The sequence below is a fragment of the Protopterus annectens genome, chromosome 9.part0 (genome assembly GCF_019279795.1).
Source record: "Protopterus annectens isolate FY-2018-M chromosome 9.part0, PAN1.0, whole genome shotgun sequence".
NCBI lineage: Eukaryota > Metazoa > Chordata > Ceratodontiformes > Protopteridae > Protopterus > Protopterus annectens.
The window spans coordinates 287,118,579-287,140,059 of record NC_056743.1 but is presented as its reverse complement, the minus strand read 5'-3'; the positions used below and the strand labels follow the sequence as shown (position 1 = coordinate 287,140,059).

Sequence of the window (21,481 nt, the reverse complement as noted above, 5' to 3'; positions counted from 1 at the left end):
CTCTTTTTTTCCTGTTTGTTTAAAAGTTGTTTATAGTAATTTACAAACATTTTTTCTGTGGAAAAATGTATTTATTTTACTTTGTGGAGCTGGCAAAGTGTTTTAAAGTACTTTTTACTGGTTATTCTTAAAAAAGTGACTTTTAAATTAAAACTATTAGTTTCTATTGGCATTTGCTGCTTGTTTTCTCCAGGAAAGAGACAATTTTTCAATTGACAGTTTAACAGTCTGTCAGTCCTACAGTTTATCCTTCTTCCACCCACAAAAAAAAAAAAAAAAAAGTTAAGGAAATGGCTTTCACTTTACAGCAGGCTAGCAATTTGCCTCAGCTGCAGGTGGGTGACTATGCTATAGCCATTTGTTGTACTTCAGACCACTCATCTTTTACCCTGAATCCCTCTGTTGTATAAGCTACAGTTACTATGAAATGGGGATTAGCCACATCTTTTGTAGCTGTTTGGGCAGGGTGGGTCTCTCTTGTTGATCTTTAGAGAGGTAATGGGGAAGCCTCCCTTTTTTGTCAAAATGTTGTGCCCATCCTTGGGGAATCTGTTGCTGTCATTGATAACACCATTGGTCCACTTTTTCCTGTCAAAAAGGAAAAATACACTAAGCGTTTATCTACTCCTTATTAAATTTCCTTACAAAACAGTAGTTTGCTGGGTCTAGCTCAAGGTTTAATTTAAGCTGTCCATCCTTATAAAATAGTTTCTGGTAAAAGAAAGAAGGATATCACCTTTCTTGAAGAGATTCAAGGTTCTGAATTTGGACAGGAGGATGAAAGGAAAGATAAATGGATTTCTCCTCAGAGTTCTGAGTCAGAGTCAGAAGAGAGCTCAGCTTCTGACCTTCTCTGTGGGAATTCTCTTTCTCTGTGGTTTGTCAGTCTCTCAGAAAAACACTATGAGCTATTACAGAAGGAATTTTCAGAACCTTCACTCATTCCTCCAGATGTTCATCGTGCATACAGCTGCAGTCATAACAGATGGGCTCTCCTGCCGTCAGGCGGGTCCTCGGTCGGCCGAATTCCAAAGTCTAGGTCCGGCGTCGGTTGTCGTCGCTTCTTCCCTGAAGTCAGTGCGACAGGGGTATAAAAGAACCAGCCAACGCCATTTTCTTCAGTCTTTTTTGCCGCGCGATGCCCGAAGCAGAAGCAGTTCGCAAGTGCTGGTCGGCCAGCTCCTGAGATTACAAAAAATTTGGAACCGAAGTCTTCTTAAAAGCTAAGTACCCGTTGAAACTTTTTCTTGCCTCAGACCGATGTCAGACAAAGTTAATAATTGTATTTCTTGTGGGAAGCAAATACTGCATAAGGATTTCCATTCCCTCTGTATACCTTGTTTAGGCCCAGACCACGACGTCTCGGTCTGTCGCTTTCGTGCTACATTCAACAAATGAACTATTAAGCATCGGGCGGAGTTCGCCCAACATTATTTTGGGAAAGCATTTAACTATACTATCTCGTCGGATACTCCAACTCCGGTTTTGTCTAAAAAACGCAAAGACAAGGACCGACACTCGAGGTCCGCGGCCTCTACCGACACCACGCCAAAGCCGACTACACGTGGTCCGGTTCTCAGCGAGGCACCTACGCAGCCCCTGATTACCGACGACACATCTTTGGCGGTGTCTCCTGTACCCGAGACTAGCTACACAGGGCCCATCTCCAGGCCCCATGCCTAAGAAACAGATGCTTAAAATGGCTGAGGATTTAATTACTCTAATCAGAGGTTCTCAGCCACCTCCGGACAAAAGACCCAGAGTGGAGGAAGATTCCCCCTCCTCTGATCAGGGCTCCATTATTTCAGAGCACTCTGATTATCAGGAACAGTCTTACTCTCCTTTTGAAGACTCTGATGCAGAGGAATCTGTTCCTTCTGTATCCCCCCCTGAGGATTACTCATTTGGTGAAACTCTGCATACCTTAAGGGAACACTTCCACTGGGAAGGCCAGGATTATTCAGATTCCAAGAAAAGGCTCAGGGAATTTCTTTTGTTACCCCAGCACAGGCCTCTGGCTATACCTCCTGTCCTGGACATCCTAGATGATGATTACTCGGAGGCCTGCCTTAACCCGGACTCTCTCCCTCCAGCTCCAGTTGAGCCTGACAGGTACTACAGGGTTCCTGACTCACACCAATTTCTATACAAAAGCCATGCTGCTGACCTAGAAACCATCTCACAGGGGCCCAAGGGAGTTAAGGCCTCCATGGCCAAAACCCCATTGCCTTGCGAGAGAGATTCCAGATCCTTAGAAAGGTGGGGAAAAAAGGTATATACCTCGGCTACCTTATCCATGAGGGCCTTAAACTGTCAGTTTCATATGCTAAAATACCAACAGTTTCTGTTATCTCAATTGAAAAGTAAAATGTCACAACCTGAACAACCAGACATGAAGGAGTTGCAGGATTTGATGCATAGTGCAGAACAAGTGGGTAAACATACCTTACAATGTGGTTTTGATGCTCTAGAGGCCTCATGTAGAGCTGCTGTTACAGGCTCAGTCATACGTAGGCATGCTTGGCTCAAGGAACAAGCCTTGCCTGATCATGTCAAAGCTAAATTACTAGATGCCCCTCTTCAAAAGGATGTACTATTTGGGGCAAATGCTGAGGAAGTATTACGGAAAATGGAGGAAAAGGCTAAATCAATGCAAACTGTGAAAGAATTTATGCAGGTTCAACCCCCACGTTTTAGTAGAAATTGGCCTTCCAAAAACTGGTCCTTTCCTGCCACAGACAGACCCCAAAGAGGCAAATACTGGCGCCCGAGGGGCAGAGGACAAACATAAAGCTCGTACAGAGGCAGACAATGGCAAGCTCCTACACAAAGAGGTGGTGAGGACAACTCGCAATCTTTCAGAAAGCAAAACCAATGACTTTCCCCTTTGCATGCCAACTAGGTCTCAAATGGCAGCACTCTTAGGAGGAAAGCTGGCACTATTCTCAAAAAATTGGCATATTGTCACAAAGGACAAATGGATCCTGAACATTATAAACAGAGGCTACAAATTCCATTTTCATACCCTTCCAAAAATGAAAGGCATGCCAAACCTGCCACACAATCAAAGGGCAGAGGCACAAAAGCAAATTTCAGATCTTATAAACATGAAAGCTATTCAAGAGGTACCTACACACGGACAAGGTCAAGGTTTTTACTCCAGGCTATTTCTGGTGCCAAGGAAGGGCAAAGATTGGAGACCTATTTTGGATCTTTCCATCCTAAACACATTCCTACTCGTACCAAAATTCAAGATGCTCACTCTACAGCAACTTCTTCCCATGCTGGGCAAGGAGTCTTAGCTGGTAACATTGGACCTCAAGGAGGAATACCTGCATGTCCCAATCAGACAAAATTGCAGAAGATACCTCAGATTTCTTGCAGGTTCAATACATTATCAATTCTCTGCATTGCCCTTTGGTTTATCTACTGTGCCCAGAGTATTCACGAAATGCCTGGCATCAGTAATTGCCTACTGCAGACTTCAAGGGATACAAATATACCCTTATTTGGACAACTGCCTGATCCAAGCGGACAGCAAGCACATTCTTCTGAAACGTCTGACTTATGTAATAATGTTATTAAACTCTCTAGGATACACAGTCAACAAAGAGAAATCAAGACTAATACCCTCTCGGAAGATAATTTTCCTGGGTGCCAATTTGGACACAAACACCCAGATGGCCTACCTCACACCAGAGAAGCAGGGGCAACTAATTCAATATTTCAGAACACTGGCAAATTGCACCAGGCTGACTGCAAGGAAAATCCTGCAGGCTCTGGGATTCATGGCATCTTGCATCTTACTAATCCCATGTGCAAAGCTGCATATGAGAAAACTACAATGGTACCTAAAAAACATATGGTCTCAACACAGCCACAGTTTGGAAACAATGATACCACTAATTCCATGTCTGCAAAAGGAATTTCTGTGGTGGGCTCAAGCATGCCAGACAAACACAGGTCTTCCATTCAGCAAGCCTCAAGCAAATCAAGTCATCACAACAGACGCCTCGGACTACGCCTGGGGGGCGCACATGACAGACCGGTGCATTCAGGGCAAATGGACCCAAAAAGAAAAGCACCTTCACATCAATCAAAAAGAAATGCTAGCAGTGATAAATGCTATTACAGCCTTCAAGGACCTTCTACAACCAGGTCAGCTATTGATGAGAAGAGGCACCACCACAGTTATGTGGTACATAAACAAGCAGGGAGGAACACATTCTTATCCTATGCAGACTGGCCATGTCACTTTGGAACATGGCCATGGACTTACAAATGGAGCTACAAGCACAGTACTTGCCAGGCAAGGAAAACACGCTGGCAGGCAACCTAAGCAGGAATATGACAGATCCACACGAATGGAAGTTGCATCCAAAAGTTTTTACAGAAGTAATCCAAGAATGGGGAAGGCCAGACATAGATCTCTTTGCCTCCCACAAAAATCATCAATTGACAAAATTCTGCTCCAGGATCTTCCATCCAAAGGCCTGGAGAGTGGACGCTCTCTCTTTCAGTTGGACATCAATGACTGTTTATGCCTTCCCACCTCTTCCTCTGCTGCCCAAAGTCCTATTGAAGACCAGAGCAGACAGAGCAAAGATGATCCTCATTGCTCCGGACTGGCCAAGGCAACACTGGTACCCACTACTAAGGAGCCTGACGCATTCCCCACCATGGACCCTGCCTCTAATGCCTCTTCTTCTGACTCAGCACAGCTTCAAAACTCTTCACAGTCAGCTGAAGACACTCAATCTAGCCGCATGGAAGATTCCTTAGCATCACAACAGGCCCTGCTCTCCAAGGAGGTGCAGGATGTCATTTTGGAGGCCAGAAGGCCATCAACTACAAAAGCTTACTCTGCAAAATGGAAACGTTTTTGTGTTTGGAATGAGAAAAAGGGCCAGTGCCCTGGAAAACTGAATTTACCTCAAATACTACAATATTTGGCCGAACTGCTAAGCAGTGGACTTTCGTTCTCCTCCATCAAAATCCATGCCTCAGCCATTTCTGCAGAATACAACACTGATCCAACTTTATTCTCTCACCCTCTATTAAGACAGTTCCTCAGAGGGGCTAAGAATTTAAGACCTCCAAGAAAACCAATACCTGCTTGGGATCTTAATTTCATTCTGGAAAAACTGACTTTGCCCCCTTTTGAACCAGCTGCCTCATCAGATTTACAATATTTGTCCCGGAAAACAGCTTTCCTTCTGGCTATCACTTCAGCTCGTAGAGTTTCAGAACTACAGGCTCTTATGGCTGTCCAGCCTTTCATCATCTTCCATCAGGACAGAGTTTCATTACGTACCAACCCGTCCTTTATGCCTAAAGTGGTATCCAGGGTAGCTTTAAATCAGGCCATACATTTACCTACTTTTTATCCTAATCCTCAAAACAAAGGGGAGAGATTACTGCATTCCTTGGACATCCACAGACAACTGCGTTATTATTTGGACAGAACAAAGCCTTTCAGAAAATCAGAACAGCTTTTTGTGGCCTATGCGGTAGGAGCTCAAGGAAAGTCAATATCCAAACAGACAATCTCAAAATGGATAGCCCACTGCATACGCTTTTGCTATTCCTTTCATGGCAAAACTGTACCTACAGGCATTAGAACTAATTCCACCTGGGCCACAGCCACCTCTGCAGCCTTCCTCAGAGGAGTTCCTACCAAGGATATTTTAGAAGCAGCCACTTGGAGTTCTGTGCATACCTTCTCTAAGCACTACAACCTACCATTATACTCCAAGTCTAGAGCAGGCTTTGCCACTGCAGTCTTGCAGGGCATTGTGGCTCCTCCTAGCTCCACCTAGTGCCTACCACCCCTATCTTAGCTTTGGGATTCTACCCATCTGTTATGACTGCAGCTGTATGCACGATGAACATAGTACAGTTTTGTACCTACCATAAATGTAGATGTTCGAGTGCTAATACAGCTGCAGTCCAGGTTTCCCTCCCACCTTCCCCTCTAGGGGTATTCTTTTACGGTGTATTTGCTTGCAACTACTGTTTTTTGATTATATTGCATTGCATTATTACATTATTTTATGTATTGCCTTCCTTCTGGGGGTACCTGACATCTGGGGCAAGAAAGACTGAAGAAAATGGCGTCGGCTGGTTCTTTTATACCCCTGTCACACTGACGTCAGGGAAGAAGCGACGACAACTGACGCCGGACCTAGACTTTGGAATTCGGCCGACCGAGGAACCGCCTGACGGCAGGAGAACCCATCTGTTATGACTGCAGCTGTATTAGCATGCGAACATCTACATTTATGGTAGGTACAAAACTGTACTTTCTGTCGTCTTTGGAGGATGTGTATTTTATTCCCTGTAATTTTCCTGACAGTCAGCCAGCTACCCTTAAAAGTACATATAAGATGTATAAAGCTCCACAGTCTTTTAAGTTTTTATGCACTCTTCTTAAACCTGATCTAACAGGAATAACTTTTGATCTGAAATTGTCCTTTTTATTCTTTCTCAAAGTATGGGTTACACATCCGACCTAAGATCCCACTCAGTTGCATACCGTAGACTTACAGATCCAACTCTTGAGCTCCTCCCTCTACCCATAATTCACCAGTCAACTTACAGTATCTGAGATGTCACTTGCTACCATCTTGTATCACCGTGGATACTCTCTCTTATGAATAGCAACTACTTAGAAACATGTTTTAAGAACTTCTGTTCTTATTTTCTATTGTCCTCCCTCTCCTATTTGTCGAGAGTCACGAGTTGTTCGGGAGTTATTTACGTTAGGCCTTGCTCCTGTTGTTTGCCTTTTGGTAGTTTCTTAGCATACTATTGTTGGTACCAGTCTTTCCCATTTTTTTTTCCTACCCATTACAGGGTACTCTTCCTACCATGTCTGGTAGTTAATTAATCTCAAAAAGAAAAAGCTGCCTGTTCTTCCTTTTTTCTAGGATCTGACGGTTTTCATTTTAGTTTTAGTTATGCCGAGAAACCAACTCGCTTTAAAAAATGCACTTCTGGTGGGCACAAAATTCCAGATTCTGATGTCCACAAGGAGTGCGTTTATTGGCTAGGAGTGGCATGCCTGAATACCGATTGCTCTTTTTCTGCTGCATTTAACTCTAGAGAAGTTTCAGACAGAAGAAATAAATTAGTCCTTAAGGGAATGCATTCTCCATCTTCATCTTCCTCGTAAGGGGTCAAACCCCCAGTAAACATTCTAAACATTCTTTGGAGTCCAAAAGAGATCCCCTAACCAATCTCAGAAGACTTTGACCTCCACTGTGACTTCATCTGAGCCTCCTTAGAATATCTGAAGAACTTTGGATCTGTCTTCATCAGAGCCTAAAAAAAAACCGTCAGATCCTAAATCTTCATATCGTTCTGTTATACTGGTAAAATCCCCAAATCAACACTTGGATCCAAAAACCATGGATCTGACCATTACTTTGTAGAAGTCTCCTTGAAATCGCTCACCTGAGTTCACAGTTGACCCAGTATCTCCTCAACTCCATTCCCCATTTGTACAAACAACACCGAGGAGAGAATCAGGACCACAGTCAACAACCTCATCTGATGGATCCTTCAGAAGTCTTTGCAAGGCCGACATGGATAGGATGATGAGGAAATTCCTCAGAACTCAGATTCAGATGGGGTTATTCCAGCTCCAGCTCCTGTTGAATCTGCGAGCCTTCCTTCCACTTCCCAGATAGAGAGTTCTCCTTCTCCAATCCATCTCATGGCTTCTGAGACATTGGATCTAACAGACCCAAGACTATCAATGTCGGATCCAAAGTCAATTAGGTCTTCGACTTCAACAATCTCCCTGACTGGTTCCACCCTTATCCCCTTTGGGTTGGGATGAGTTGGAGTTGAAACTCTGGCAACAGATCTGGGGGTCCAGGATCTTCTCCAGGGTTATCGGATCCATCATTACCCCTTGGACCTTTGATACTAGATAGCTTGTGTCCAACTTCCTCCTCGAGGCATGGATCTGGCCAGGATCAAGTATTGAATGCTTCTGATGTTTTAGCCCTGATGTGGCCTGCCATGGCTTCTCCCATTCCAAGTGCATTCAAGGTAATGGAGAGTGCTTTGTTTCATCTGAGAGATCCAGTCTGTCTCGCCCTGTAGTCCTTGGATCCTACATCTCTTCTTCCAGTGGGTCTGAGCTCTCATTCCATCATACTTATTCGACAGGCACAGCTGGTACCAAATAGCATCCAGACATTTCTCCTTGAGCAACTCTTCCAGATACCTCCACATAGCTTCCCAATGAGGAGGTTCCCGGAAAGAGGATGTGGAAAAAGAGGCGCAATGATTCCACTATCGAATTTCTCACACAGGATACTGACTTCAGTGAAGAGGAAAGGTCCCCAGGTCTTCACCAGATGACATCTCATTTGAAGACATTCTAGAGATTCTTAAGCAATAGGGTGGATAGGCTTCAGATTCACCATCCTCAGAGGAATCCGTTTTTCTTGAAGATTTTGGTTCTGGCATATCTACATCTTGGGCGACTCCTCTGGTTGATGAGCTTGTTAACCTAGTCTCTCACCGGGCATGGAAGGAACTGGACTCAAAATTCCTTGATGCCTAGACCGAAGAACAGACCCCACTGGAGCAAAGGAGTCCCTGTTGATGCTATGGTTGTGGCGGCAGCCATAAAAAAAGGAGTTAGTAGAGCACAGCTCCTTGGTCCATCCCCCCATTAGTTTTTGGGGGGTTTCCTTAGTTTGTGTTGTGTGTTCTATGCTTTTTACAAATGTTTAGTTGTTCTTCCCCATACTGTGCATATTGCTTTTTTTACATTTTTTGGCTTGTTTTCCATGAAGGTGTGATTTTTTTCTCATTATAAACTTCGGGGCTGTGGCTTGTTTATTTTTGTTAGGATAATATAATCAAGATGTATATGTTTCCGGTAATGTAATCAAACTGTGCCTTTTTCTAAATACACACATAATAGTAGATAAGTAATCTTATTCTGGTCATGCTTTTTTAGATCCAAGCATAGGACAAATATTTAAAATTACAAAATAAACCATGTAATCCCATTATTATATTACATAATATAGTAGAGAATGTATCCAGTGTGATTTTAGGTTAAAACCCTGTTACCTCTCCATCCTAATTGTAGTTTCTATTTTTAAACATTCTAGAAGAAAGCAAGAGATGGCACAGAAGGCAGCAGAAGAAGAAGAAAGATATTCCAAAGAAATTGAACAGTAAGTTTCCCTGTTGTTTTTGTCTTTTTTGTCCTAAAATAAGTCCATGTTTGATTAAGCAAACACTCACTAGTTATTCTCCAAAATGACATAAATTTCTACAAGGACGCTAAAAGCTAACCAGCTTAAGTTATTTTGTTGTTTAGTCATGACAGCTTCTTTGTCCTGTCATCATTGGTAGACCCATTCCTTAACTGTACAGACTTTAAAAAAAGTAAATTTGTGCCTGTTAGGAAACTAAACATGAATAATAAAAACTCACTGGAACACCTCAGTGATACCTTAGTGATATGATACAAGGCCTAAACAATATGTCCTACATGGACCAACTTAAAACCCTGTCACTGTACTCAGTATCCTACAGACTACTATGATATGACCTGCGTTTGGCATACAAGGCATCCTCTACCCAGTAATAATGGATTTACTGTACATCAGCAAGTCAGATGTCATCAGAATTACTTGGTCTATGGATGTAAATCTCTTGTGCAACTTCAACAGAATGTTTTTGAGAGTCCGCTCCCGCAGAGGATACCACTGCTGTAGAACAGACTGCCCCATTCACGTAAAACCAAGCTCTATCCTATCGATATTCAAACACAGTTTGGATCTGTGGTTGGGAAACAGAACATTTAAACCAAGGACTGTTCCCAGTACTGCTAATGGACAGAGGCATATCCTAAATGATTTACCCCATGCATTGACCCCCTCATTGTTTCTAAGGTATGATGCTAGTATTTCTTGCTAGGAGTAACGTACAGTTGTGGATCATGGGATGGGTAAGGCCAGTCTAACACCAAAAGGAATAGGTTAATTCAAGCACTAAAGGGGAAGTTGACTAGGCTTAAAATGTCCTTCAAGGGCAGCTAGGCCATAGCTGTCAATTGTCCAGATTTCTACAGAATGTCCAGATTTTTGCCTCCTATATTTGGTCTGTTCCGTTCCTCATAAAATGTGTGGCTTCCTGGCAAATCACTGAGGATTGAAGTCACTAATGACATACATTTCAGTTTCAGACGTCATATCTTTTATAAAATTCATGTTAACACAAATTCCATTATTTTATCAACTTGTTGTGTCTGTAAGAGCAGTACTTAAAAATCTGTCCCTATTTTTGGGCCTTTGTTCCCCTATTTTAGGATTTGTCCAGATTTCTGTTGCTGAGAGGTTAAGAGGTATCAGCTAGCCTAGTACTTGACTACGAACCTATGTGCATTTTGAAATTTTGTGTAATATCCAGCAATTTTGTTGTGTTATTTGACTTGCATTTTAGTATTTACAGTTACTGTGTTGCACTATTTTATTCCTTTTGTGAGTTCTAAATTAATGCCTACTCTTGAAATTAAATTAACAAAAGATGCAATGGTAGTCTCTGAAAGTTTTGAGTTATTTTTTTAGAAACTTAACTGCAGACATGAATGAGCTAATTAATTCTGCTAAGACTACCCTTTGCTGCACACTACAGCTGACATTGTCTTATTCATTACTTTTTATCAGAAAAATACTTTGCTGTCATATTTTGTAAGTAATGGCCATTGTGTTTCTCTTTAACTGTATTACTTTATGTATGTATAAAACTAATATATATTTGATGTATATTGACTAAATGGTCTTGTTTTTTTTTTGCAAATTCGACTTGCATTTTCTACAGTGAAAACTATAGATCTGATGTTGTTAATCTTCGTACATTCCTTACTGATGGGTTATTGGTTCTGTCCTCGGTACCGAGCTGGACATATATCAAGCTCACGTCAGCCAAAAACACTTGAGCCAAGGTCCTACCCAGAATGCTCTGCTGTCTGTTACCTCAGATCTTGTTTGCCGCATTGCTGTACAGCCGAGTCAAGCCACTCTCTTCAGCTAAGTGTCTAATTTTTTTAAAGTTTTATATATCGTTTCTACTTAAAGTTTTTCAAACAGTTTCTGGTATTCTTCTCCTACCCTGTCATATTTTTTAAGACTCTCTCCCTTTAGTCTGTTTCTCTTTATTACCCTTTTTCTTACCTTTGAGGTAATTCTTCATTACCATCGTTGGTAATCCTTCTTCCTTCTCTCTCCTTACCCTTTTTGGTAGCCTTTCCTCTTCTTTTTGGTACTGTCCTTCTTCTCCACATCGTTACGTCAGATAAGAAAAGTAGCGTTGGTTTTAAGCAGTGTAAGGATTGCGGCCATAAGTTACCACTTTCTGATGGCCATGATTTATGTGTCAGTCGTTTGAAATGTCTCCCACCTTACTACGGATCCCCAGTGTGGGATTTGTAGAAATTTTTTGACCAGGACTCTTAATGAGAGAAAGAACAAATTAATCTTGAAACGTCTTCTCAAATCTCCTTTCTGTGAGGCTATTTCTGGGCCGGAGGGCTCACCCCCTCCTGCTAAACCCCGTAAGAGGCATTCTTCCTCATCAAGGTCTTTCCCTTCATCTCCCTCTGGAGATCGTAGGGAGTCGACTCATAAGAAGGTGAAATTGACTACTACTTCGGCACTGCCAACTGTGACCCTGTTGGCTCTAGGCTCGGCACCACCCCAGCTGATTATTGCTCCAGCCATGTCCTCCTTATCGACACCGGCACTGGAGTTCCCGGTGCAGACAATTATGGCTCTGACAGTTTCATCGTAGCCATTACTGGCACCGTCCATGCAGGTACAGTCCCCTTCTGCACCCTTGGTACAATCCCCTTCTGCCCCGAGTATGATGTTACTGTCCTCCATGGTGCAGACACTTTTGGCACCAACATGTTCTTCGGTGCAGTCTTTTTCGGCACCGTCATTGTTACCAGTGCAGACACTTTCCTTGACGGCACCGTACCCATTGGTGCAGACACTTGCTTTTACAGTGCAGACACGTTCAACATATATGATGCTGACATCATCGGTGCAGACTTCTTCCACACCATTTTCTTTGGTGCAATGTCCTCAGTTCTGGGCTCTGCACCTCTCAAATTAGCAAAGACCAAGTATTCTCTTTCCTTGGATCCATTCGTTGGTAGCCAATATAGTCCTTTTCTAGAAAGGCCAGAATCGCCTCTCTCTGAGGTCGATCAGGAGCCTCTCTGAGCAAGATGTGTTGCGGCTTGTTGACCAGTTGCTTGTGGCCAGAGGTCTCTCTCACCCGTCGAAGTCCACGTTCCCTCCTTTAGGTGAACAAATATCTCCTGAAATTCCAACGTACACTCCTCTTCGGCTTCCACCCAAGTATCGAAGCCCACTATTCTGACAGCAGCTTCCCTTCCTCCATGTCCAGTAGTGAATCTCACTCTGGAACTGGAGTCGTCCTTGTGGCCATCGGTACACTGGGTATCGGGCTCTTCTCAGGCCAGTGGCTGTGCTTTGTGGGAGAGCATTCTTGGTTCCACCCCGATTTTTTTCTGTGTCACCCTCCAGGAATCCTCCCTCTCTCATGCTTTGCTGTCCTCTTTAAACTCCTGGTCTGTCGTGCTTGGTTCCTGGTTCCCATCTCTCCTTGGGTGGGCCGACCTTCCAGGCCATAGAGAGGGCGCTCGCCTCCGCTGGCAAACCTTACATGTCGGAGTCCTCTCCCACCTCTGTGCTGCAACTCTCACAAGCCACAACCGCCGGACACTGGGCACAAGAGCCTCAAGTTTCTCCTCCTCAGGAGACCCCCTCTTTGCAGTCTTCCCCAGAACCTCCCACTGAGGAGTACCCCACAAAGTGTCATGCAAGAGGAAGCACAGGGACTCCAGTGAGGAGTCGTTGACTGAAGATACGGACTTTGATGATGGGGAAGGGTCCCCATGATCACCCTCTGATGAGGTGTCCTCTGGTGACATCCTTGAGATCCTTAGAGAGAGGGGTGATTGGAAGTCCTCTAATCCTTCCTCTGAGGAATCCGTATTCCTGCAGGCCTTTCGTGCCTTGCCCCCTACCTCCTGGGTTACTTCGCTGGCCAAAGAGCTCATCCAGCTCATCGTCCTGCTCACATGGAATGCTCCTGACACCCTGGAAGCAATACCACAGAAGCCTGATAAAAAAATTTTATCACCCTAGCTGCGCATCCCCATGGGTCATGAGGTCTTTCCAGTAGATGCCATGGTGGTGGCAGCTGCAACTAAGAAGGATTTGGCAGAAAAGAGCCAAACTGTCCATCCACCCAACAAGGAGTCCTGGGTGATAGACAGACTAGGGAAGTGTGTCTTTGCTTCATCAACCTTCGCTGTAAGGTCTTTGAACTATTTGGCACACTTTACCAGGCTTCAGAATGATCTTATCAACTAACTCTCTGGAACCTTGGCAGGAGCTGTTTCTGACATCTATGACAACAAGGCTTCTGAGATAGCCACCCTAGAGTCCATTTCCATTTCTTCCATGCATCTTGTTTCTCATGCAATGGAAGGAGAGGCTAGAGCGGCAGGCACGGGTATAGTCGCCAGACGACATGCCTCGATGCGACTTTGTGGACTCCTTTAAGGCTTCCTTCATGAATGCCCCCATCGAGGCTGCTTCTTTGTTTGGCCCTAAAGTGAAAGATATGCTGGCAAGGTGCAAACAAGATGGCAAGACCCTATCTGGCATTGGTGTCAGACACTCCACTCTTCAACGATTCTACTCCAGAAGTCAGAGGAGCAGGAAGATGTGGCACAGAAAATCACAGGGGTCTTTCTGCGATGCACATGCTGAGTTCTTCCCTAGAGGCAGAGGGGGAAACTCCAATGGAAGACACCCTTTTCAGGGCAGAGGAGGTCCGCGAAACCGTGGTTCGAGAGATTTTCTCTGGCCAACCCTATCAGCACTCCTGAAGCATTGCCCGACTGCTCACCTTTGGAAGCAGTCGGGGGTGATTTTTCCTTGAAATATAACCACCGACTCTTGGGTACAACGGATAATATCCAGAGGCTATTGCATCCCCTTCCGTCTTTGTCCAGTCTCATCCAGAGTATTACCTGATGTTCCAGCCAGTCAAAGGAAAGCAACAGCACATGAAATCCAAAAGCTAATACAAAAAAGAGTCATCCAGACTGGCCCCCCAGATCAGATAGGATCTGGTTTTTACTCTAGTTTTTTTTTAGTGCCCAAAAAGACATGAGACTGAAGACCAATTCTGGATCTCAGTACACTGAACACATTTGTGAAAACAGAGAAATTCTGGATGGTCACAGTTCAGTCTATCCTTACTCTCCTGGAAGAATACGATTGGATGTGCTCTGTAGATCTTCAAGATGCGTATTACACATAAAAATGGACAAATGCTCAAGAAGATACCTCTGCTTTCGCATAAGAGCCAGTCACTACCAATGTTGAGCTCTGCCCTTTGGTCTCTCTACAGCCCCTAGAGTGTTCACCAAATGCATGGCAGTGGTTATCACTCACTTGCGACTTCAAGGATTCCAGGCATTTCCATATCTAGATAACTGGCTCCTCACCGCCCCCACCAAGCGTCTACTGGAAGAAGCCCTGCACAACACTCTCCTCACAGCACAATGCCTGGGAATCACTATAAACTGGGAGAAGTCCAACACAACCCCATATCAGTCTTTGGAATTCATAGGAGTACTGTTGGACACTTGAAATTGCACAACATCTCTTCTGGACCACAGGCTTCAAAGAATACGGCAATAGGTTCAACCCCTGCTCTGTCACCACAAATCTCCCGCTCGATCTATACTCCAACTCTTGGGGTCAATGGCAGCCTCGATCACCATTTTTCCTCTAGCCAGATTCCACATGAGTCTCCTTCAGTGGTTACTTATCACTCAGTGGTACTCTCTACAAGATCCTTTCTTTTCAGATAAGTGCAACTCTGAGATGCAAGCAATATTTACTCTGGTGGAAGTCTCGTAAATCACCAACAGTGATCTCGCCCCTTCAGCCCCCATCAACTGAAAGCCACGGTAATCACAGATGCCTCCCTGATGGGGGGGCTATGTCACGGAAACTCTGTCCAAGGCACCTAGTCAGAGACAGAGGCCCTTTTGCATTTCAGTGTCCTGGAACTGAGGGCGGTGCTACTAGCATTGCAAGCATTTCATTCCATCCTTCTGTCAGGGACTATTGCAATCCAATCAAACAACATGTCCATGGTCTGGTACATCAACTAGCAAGGGGGCACCAGATCTTACCCGTTAGACTGAGAGGCCTTGAGAATATGGCAATGGGCGATAGCTTCCAACAGCTTTCTAATTACAATGCACATTCCTGGGAGCTTCAACGTGATAGCAGACAAATTGAGCATATGCATTTTACAACCTCACGAGTGGTCCCTCAACCCTATAAGAGTGGCAAGAATATTCAACTGCTGGGGCCAGCCTTGCTGCGATCTGTTCGCCTCCCCAACCAACTACAAGTGCAGCAAATATTTTGCCCCGATCCCCCCTTGGGAACAGTCACAGAGAGATGCTCTAGTCCACGCTTGGCCCTCAGGTCTACATTATGCTTATCCTCCTGTTCCCCCCATCTCCCAGTTTCTGAAGAAAGCATGGCAGTTGAAAAGCAAAGTGATCCTCATTGCTCCATATTGGCCTCAACAATTCTGGTTCCCCTTCCTCTGGCCTCCCCTGCTAGATCAACTGTGGATCCTCAATCCATACCCAACGTTGATCTCCCATCGGGAGGGTCTGACTCACCCCAATCTAACAACCCTGAAACTGACAGTTTGGTTACTCCATTTCCAATGATTGCCAGGCAGGAAAGCCTCTTGTCCCCTGTGCCCAGTATTCTTATTGCATCTCATAAATCGTCCACCAGACTAATCTATCTCAATAAATGGAAAAGGTTTTATCTATGGACAGCGAATAAACAATTAGACCCCATGCCAGCCCCAGTTTTGGTGGTTTTGAATTACTTACCACATCTTTTCCACTCTGGGGTGTCTGCCTCTATTATTCATGTGCATATAGCTGCCATTTCAAATTTCCACATTGGTTTTCAGGATTCTTCGCTTATGTCACATAGACTCTGTAAAACTTTTTTGAAGGGAGTTATCCACTTAAAACCTTCCTTTAGAGAACCGGTACAACCTTGGGATTTGGCATTGGTTCTGCAAGCTCTAATAGCTCCCCGCTTTGAACCTGCATCTTCATGTGATGTAAAATATCTCTCTTGGAAAACTTGGTTTCTTGGTTTTTGATTGCAGTCATATTGGCCAACGCTTGTCGGAACTTCAAGCCTTATGCATCAAACCTCCCTATCTTATCTTCCATAAGGATAGGGTATCACTGAGAACTAATTCTTCCATTTTACCAAAAGTGGTGTCAGAGCAGTTTATCATCCAGTCTATTTGACCTTCCAGTGTTCTTTCCTAATCACTCTAACAAGGAACAGTATTGCCTGCACTCCTTGGATGTTCATAGACAAATACGATTTTATCTGTACAGAACAAAATCTACCCGTAAATCAGACCAACTGTTTCTTGCTTTTTCTGGACCTAGACGAGGTCATCCTGTCTCAAAATGTACATTGGCTTCATGGTTGAGAAATTGTATTACCTTTGTCTACACCAAAAACAATGTCACTTTGCCTCACAGAGTGAAAACACATTCTACAAGGTCTATGGCAACTTGAGCAGCTTTCCATGCTAATGCTTCCCTCAATGATATTTGCTCAGTTGCGACTTGGGCCAAACCTCATACCTTTATTCTTCATTACAAATTGGACTTGGCTTCCAGTGGTAGAGCTTCTTTTGACTCCGTGGTGCTCAGGAATGTCCTTCCATAAGGGCCACCCAGGGATACAGGTAGCTGGGGACTCTGTCCCATCAGTAAGGAATGAAGGAAGATTAACAACATCAGATAAAGAAATGTCTTACAATAACATTCCGTCTGTGTTGTTGTTATTCATTCATTCATTACTTCCCACCCTCCGTCCCCCTCAGGAAGCTCTTGATTGATCTCATATATTCCTTTATTGTAGGTCTGTTATGACCAGAGGTAGCCTTTACTTTTGTCTGTCAACTTGCTAACTCGATATGAGGTAACAGGGAGCAGAGCATTCTGTGTAGGACCTTGGCTCGAGAGTTTTTTGCTGATTCGAGCTTGATATTTGGCCGGCTCGGTTCCGAGGACAGAACCGATAACCCATCAGTAATGAATGAAGGAAGATCAACAACACAGATGGAACGTTATGGTAAGACATAACTTCCTTTTACTATTATGAAGAAAGACAAGATTCACATTTGTATTCATTCACAAGATCTAAATAAAGTGGCTAAAGTAGATCATTACCCATGCTTACAGTTAAAGAAGTACTTTCCAGAATGCCCGATATGAGGGTATTATCACGACTAGAGTAAAAAAAAAAAAAAAAAAAAAATCAGGACTTTTAGCAGGTAAGTCTATATTTGACAAGCTCTAGACTGTGTAGATTTAATATGCCATTAGGTAGGCCCAGATTCCTTCTTCAGACTTCCATTTGTTATTTATGTATTGTCATTTGATTACAGGGAAAGTCCCAACTGCGTAGTAGTCCATTTTCACTGATGGTTCAGGGGGAAATAGCTCCAAAGTATTACAAAACATTTTAAGGACAATAATTTTGCAGTCTTCAAAATAATACAGAAAACATGTACAGTTTAAATAATTATACCAAATTAGACATAATATGAAAACATTGGTTAAGAATAGATACAAGTTATATGACAATGACTTGATATTTAGAGAAATTTTAGTCAGTTTATAGAGAAATTAAAGGTAAGTTAGTATGATACTAACAGGAATTGCAATTTAAAGTGAGAGAAAAGCAGGGTTATGGTGTATTTAGAGGAAAAGCTAGGGTGAAGAGTTGATAGAAGTACAGAAGTGAGTGAAGAAGGGAGAGTAAGATGGTACAAAGTATGAATAGGTACTTTATTGTGGTGTTGAGCAGGAAGAGAGCAAGCTTTTGGTTAGGCAGTCTTTCAGAATGGTTTTAAAGGATGGAAGGGAGAGTACTGACTTTAATGGTAAGGAGTTCCAGGCCTTAGCAACATGGTGTGAGTATAGACAATGCCCAGCAGATTTGAAATGTTTATAGGCAGACTGGAGTTTGTTGTCATTGGATCATAATGACTGACTGGGACCATGGTTGTGCAGAATGTTTAGTGCTGGACAAGCAGATGGATACCGGATAATTTTATAGGTTGTAAGAAGCTATGTATGTTAGTTGATGGGGTAGTTCTAACCAATTTTGTTTTTTTAGTGTTAGCAGTGGTGGGTTCTCTAAAGGGTGTTTTCTTCTCCAAATTATGTAACTTTGTTACAGCGTGGTTCAGGGTTTGATTTTTGTGATGCCTGGAGGTTTGTAAGGATGGGAGCACCATAAAGAAGTATGGGGAGGAAATATGTAGTGGCAAGTGCAGTTTTAGTTGTGTTGTTGAGAAAGTTTTTGGATGTGTAAAGCATCCCTGGTTTGTGACGAGTTTTTCTTATGCAATTTTGTATATGCAGGTCGAATTTAAGATTATTACCAGCTATCATCCATAATGATTTGCTATAAGAAATGAATTCAGTAGTTTTAATGTCAAAAGAGAGGACTTTAAATTTTGTTTTTTTTTTTCCATGAAAGAGAGATTTGGGGGGTAGCAGGTTTTTTAAGGGTTGAACATGAGTTGTGAGTTACAAAGCCATTTTTCAGTGGTTGTTGAAGCTTCCTGATTGTTTTTTTGTTGTCATATGTGAAAATTATTGTGGAGTCATCAGAGAACTGTATTAGGGAGGCCTGTTATTTGAACTTGTGGAGGGTGTTGGTTAGAATATTAAAGAGGAGGGGACCAAGGATAGGGCCTGGTGGTGACTGGGAGGTATGGAGAAAGGGTGAAGTGCCATTTTACTGACTGTTACCTATTGGATAGGTAATGGGTGGGCTGAAAGGGACCTAATAAGGCCAATTGAAGTAGAAGTTTGCTAAGACAGACTGTAATGAAAGCTTAGACAAGGCTAGAAATAAGGAGGAGACTAGTTTGCCATTATCTATGGCTTTTTTGACTGTATCTATATAGGTTACAAGTGCAGTGTTAGTACTGTCTGGAAAGGATGGAAGCCATGTTGTGTGAGGGATAAGCAGGGTTGCCAGACGTCACTATTTGAGCAGAATTGTTCGGGGATCAGCAGCCCGATCCCGAGTCCCGCACTGCCGGTTTAAATCCTGGCGAAACACCCCTCTGATTTTTTTTTTTTTGATTAGCCTGTATACAGGCATACAGGCCAATCAAAAATCGGTAAATACAGAGCTGCTGGTGTTTAATGTGGAACATCAGACAGTTCCGCATTAAACATAGCTCTGTTTTTTGAGTTTTTTGATTGGCTCGTATACCGGCATACAGGACAATCAAAAATTGGTAAACACGGAGCTACTTGTGTTTAATGCGGAACTGCTTGATATTCCGTAGTAAACAGAAGTAGCTCCATGTTTTTAAGCGTTTTTTTTTTTTTGTCCTCACTTTGTCCCTACCCATCCAATCGGAAATCTGGCAACCCTGGGGATAAGAGTTCTTCCTGCAGGAGATAGTTTAGCAATTGCTTTGAATAATTTTTCAAGTGTTTGGGAGAAGGAGGATAAGACTGCTATAGGTCTAAAGTTAGTAATGCCCGTCCAGTTATCCTCCAGAGGGATAAAATGTATTTTTTTCCAGAGAGAGGAAATATGGGATTCTTGGATTGACCTATTTATAAAAACTGAGACAGGATAGGCAGTGTTATTGGCTGCTATTTTAAGGTACTCGCTTGGAAGGTCATCAGCTGAAGTAGAGCATGGTTTGAGTTTAAGAATAGTTTTATATAGAATGTGGGCACAGGTTTGAAGGTGAAAGTGGATGTTGGGCAGGTTTGGATTTAGATTTTGGTGAATCTGTGGTTAACGATGCTATACTATCTGTGCAACAAGAGTTGAATTATGTTATGGCTTTGAGTGGTGAAGAGCTGGATTAAGGTTGAATTTTTGGCTGAGTTGCAAGATTTCTTTATTGGCTGTCCAGAATTTTTAGGAATGCGTTTTACTATTATTCTGAAAGTTGTTTTAGTATTTTTTATTTATTTATTTTTCTTTTTAGTATGATTGAGAAGCATTCTGTGTTTTTGAAGATAGTGTGATCTTTTATATTTTTTTATACACTTCTCATCCATTTTCTCTGTCTTGCATTAATGTTCTACTTTTTTGGATAACAGTATTGCATTATTTGTTCTTAGTCTTTTCTTTCGAGGAGGTGTAAGGCCATTTAGGATACTCCGGAAAGTTGTACTGAATTAATTTACAGCATCATCTAAGTGGAGTATTTTTAGGAAGTTCCAATTAATAGATGATAGGGTAGTAAAAAACATTTCTGAGTTAAACTTGGAAAGGTTGCATGTAGACTGGGAGAAAATTGTACCAGTGGTGGTGTGTTTGCTAGAGTGTTGTACTAGGATCCAGTCCTGTAGTGAATTTGATGTCTTGCTATAATATTTGAGACTATTAATTAGTTGTATGTACCCTTATAAGTTAATGCTAGATATACAGGAGTTAGATTTTATGTCTAACCATTTGACATTCACATCAACTTGTAGTATTTTTTTCCTGGGGAATTGCTGTGGGTATCCAATTTAAAATATCTTTTGAGTACAGCTGTATTGTTACCAGAAGGGATATAAAGGACAGTAATACATGTTTGTTTATAAGTTCATTAGTATAAAGACAGCATCTTAGGCTGATCAACCATCAAGAAATACCAATTCCTCCAAATACGATATGTAGGCCTTTACACCAGCCCATGTGTCTAAATTTTTCTTAAAGGTTTCCAAGCTCTGAAATTGTTTGACACTGAATGGGATGTCATTTCACTGTTTTTTTTAATTTTAACAGAAGTATACTGAGACCTCACCACAGAATTTCTCATTTTCATTATAAACTGCATATTGTTATGCTTATGCATTTCAGTGCAGGTATTAATCTCTAAATTGAACATGATTTGCAGAGCTGCATAAAAAATTGTATGCTAAGATTAATTTAGCTCGAATATACCTATAACAAACACTAAATAATTTTAATGTCTCACATTGTGATTCATGTCCCATGTTCTTCATCTTCGTAATTTTTTTTTTTTGTAAATTTCCTGTGAACTCCCACCAGCCTTCTCAGTTGTCCCCTTATATAGGCACAGAAAAAAAAATTATTGTATTCCAGGAGAGGTCTGATACAAGTTTTGAATACTAACGTTATTACACTTTCATCCTTTGTTGATAGTTTTCTTAACAAATAGCCCGCTTAGTAACTCTGGCTGCTATGAGCTTAGAATGAAATTTAAAAGAAAAAAAAAAGAAAATTGAAATAATCAGCATTCCTAAGTCTTTATATTCCTTGACTTCCTTCAGTTG

General features: G+C 42.4%; 1 protein-coding gene across 2 annotated transcripts in view; it reads left to right on the top strand.

Moving 5' to 3' along the window:
• USH1C (USH1 protein network component harmonin) overlaps positions 1–21,481 on the top strand; it is a 3,114,702-nt gene that overhangs the window by 1,644,966 nt on the left and 1,448,255 nt on the right. For both annotated transcript variants that reach the window (XM_044082874.1, XM_044082873.1), the window contains exon 13: positions 9,138–9,203. In XM_044082874.1, the coding sequence (XP_043938809.1) occupies positions 9,138–9,203 (66 nt within the window). The remainder of the gene's footprint in view (positions 1–9,137; positions 9,204–21,481) is intronic.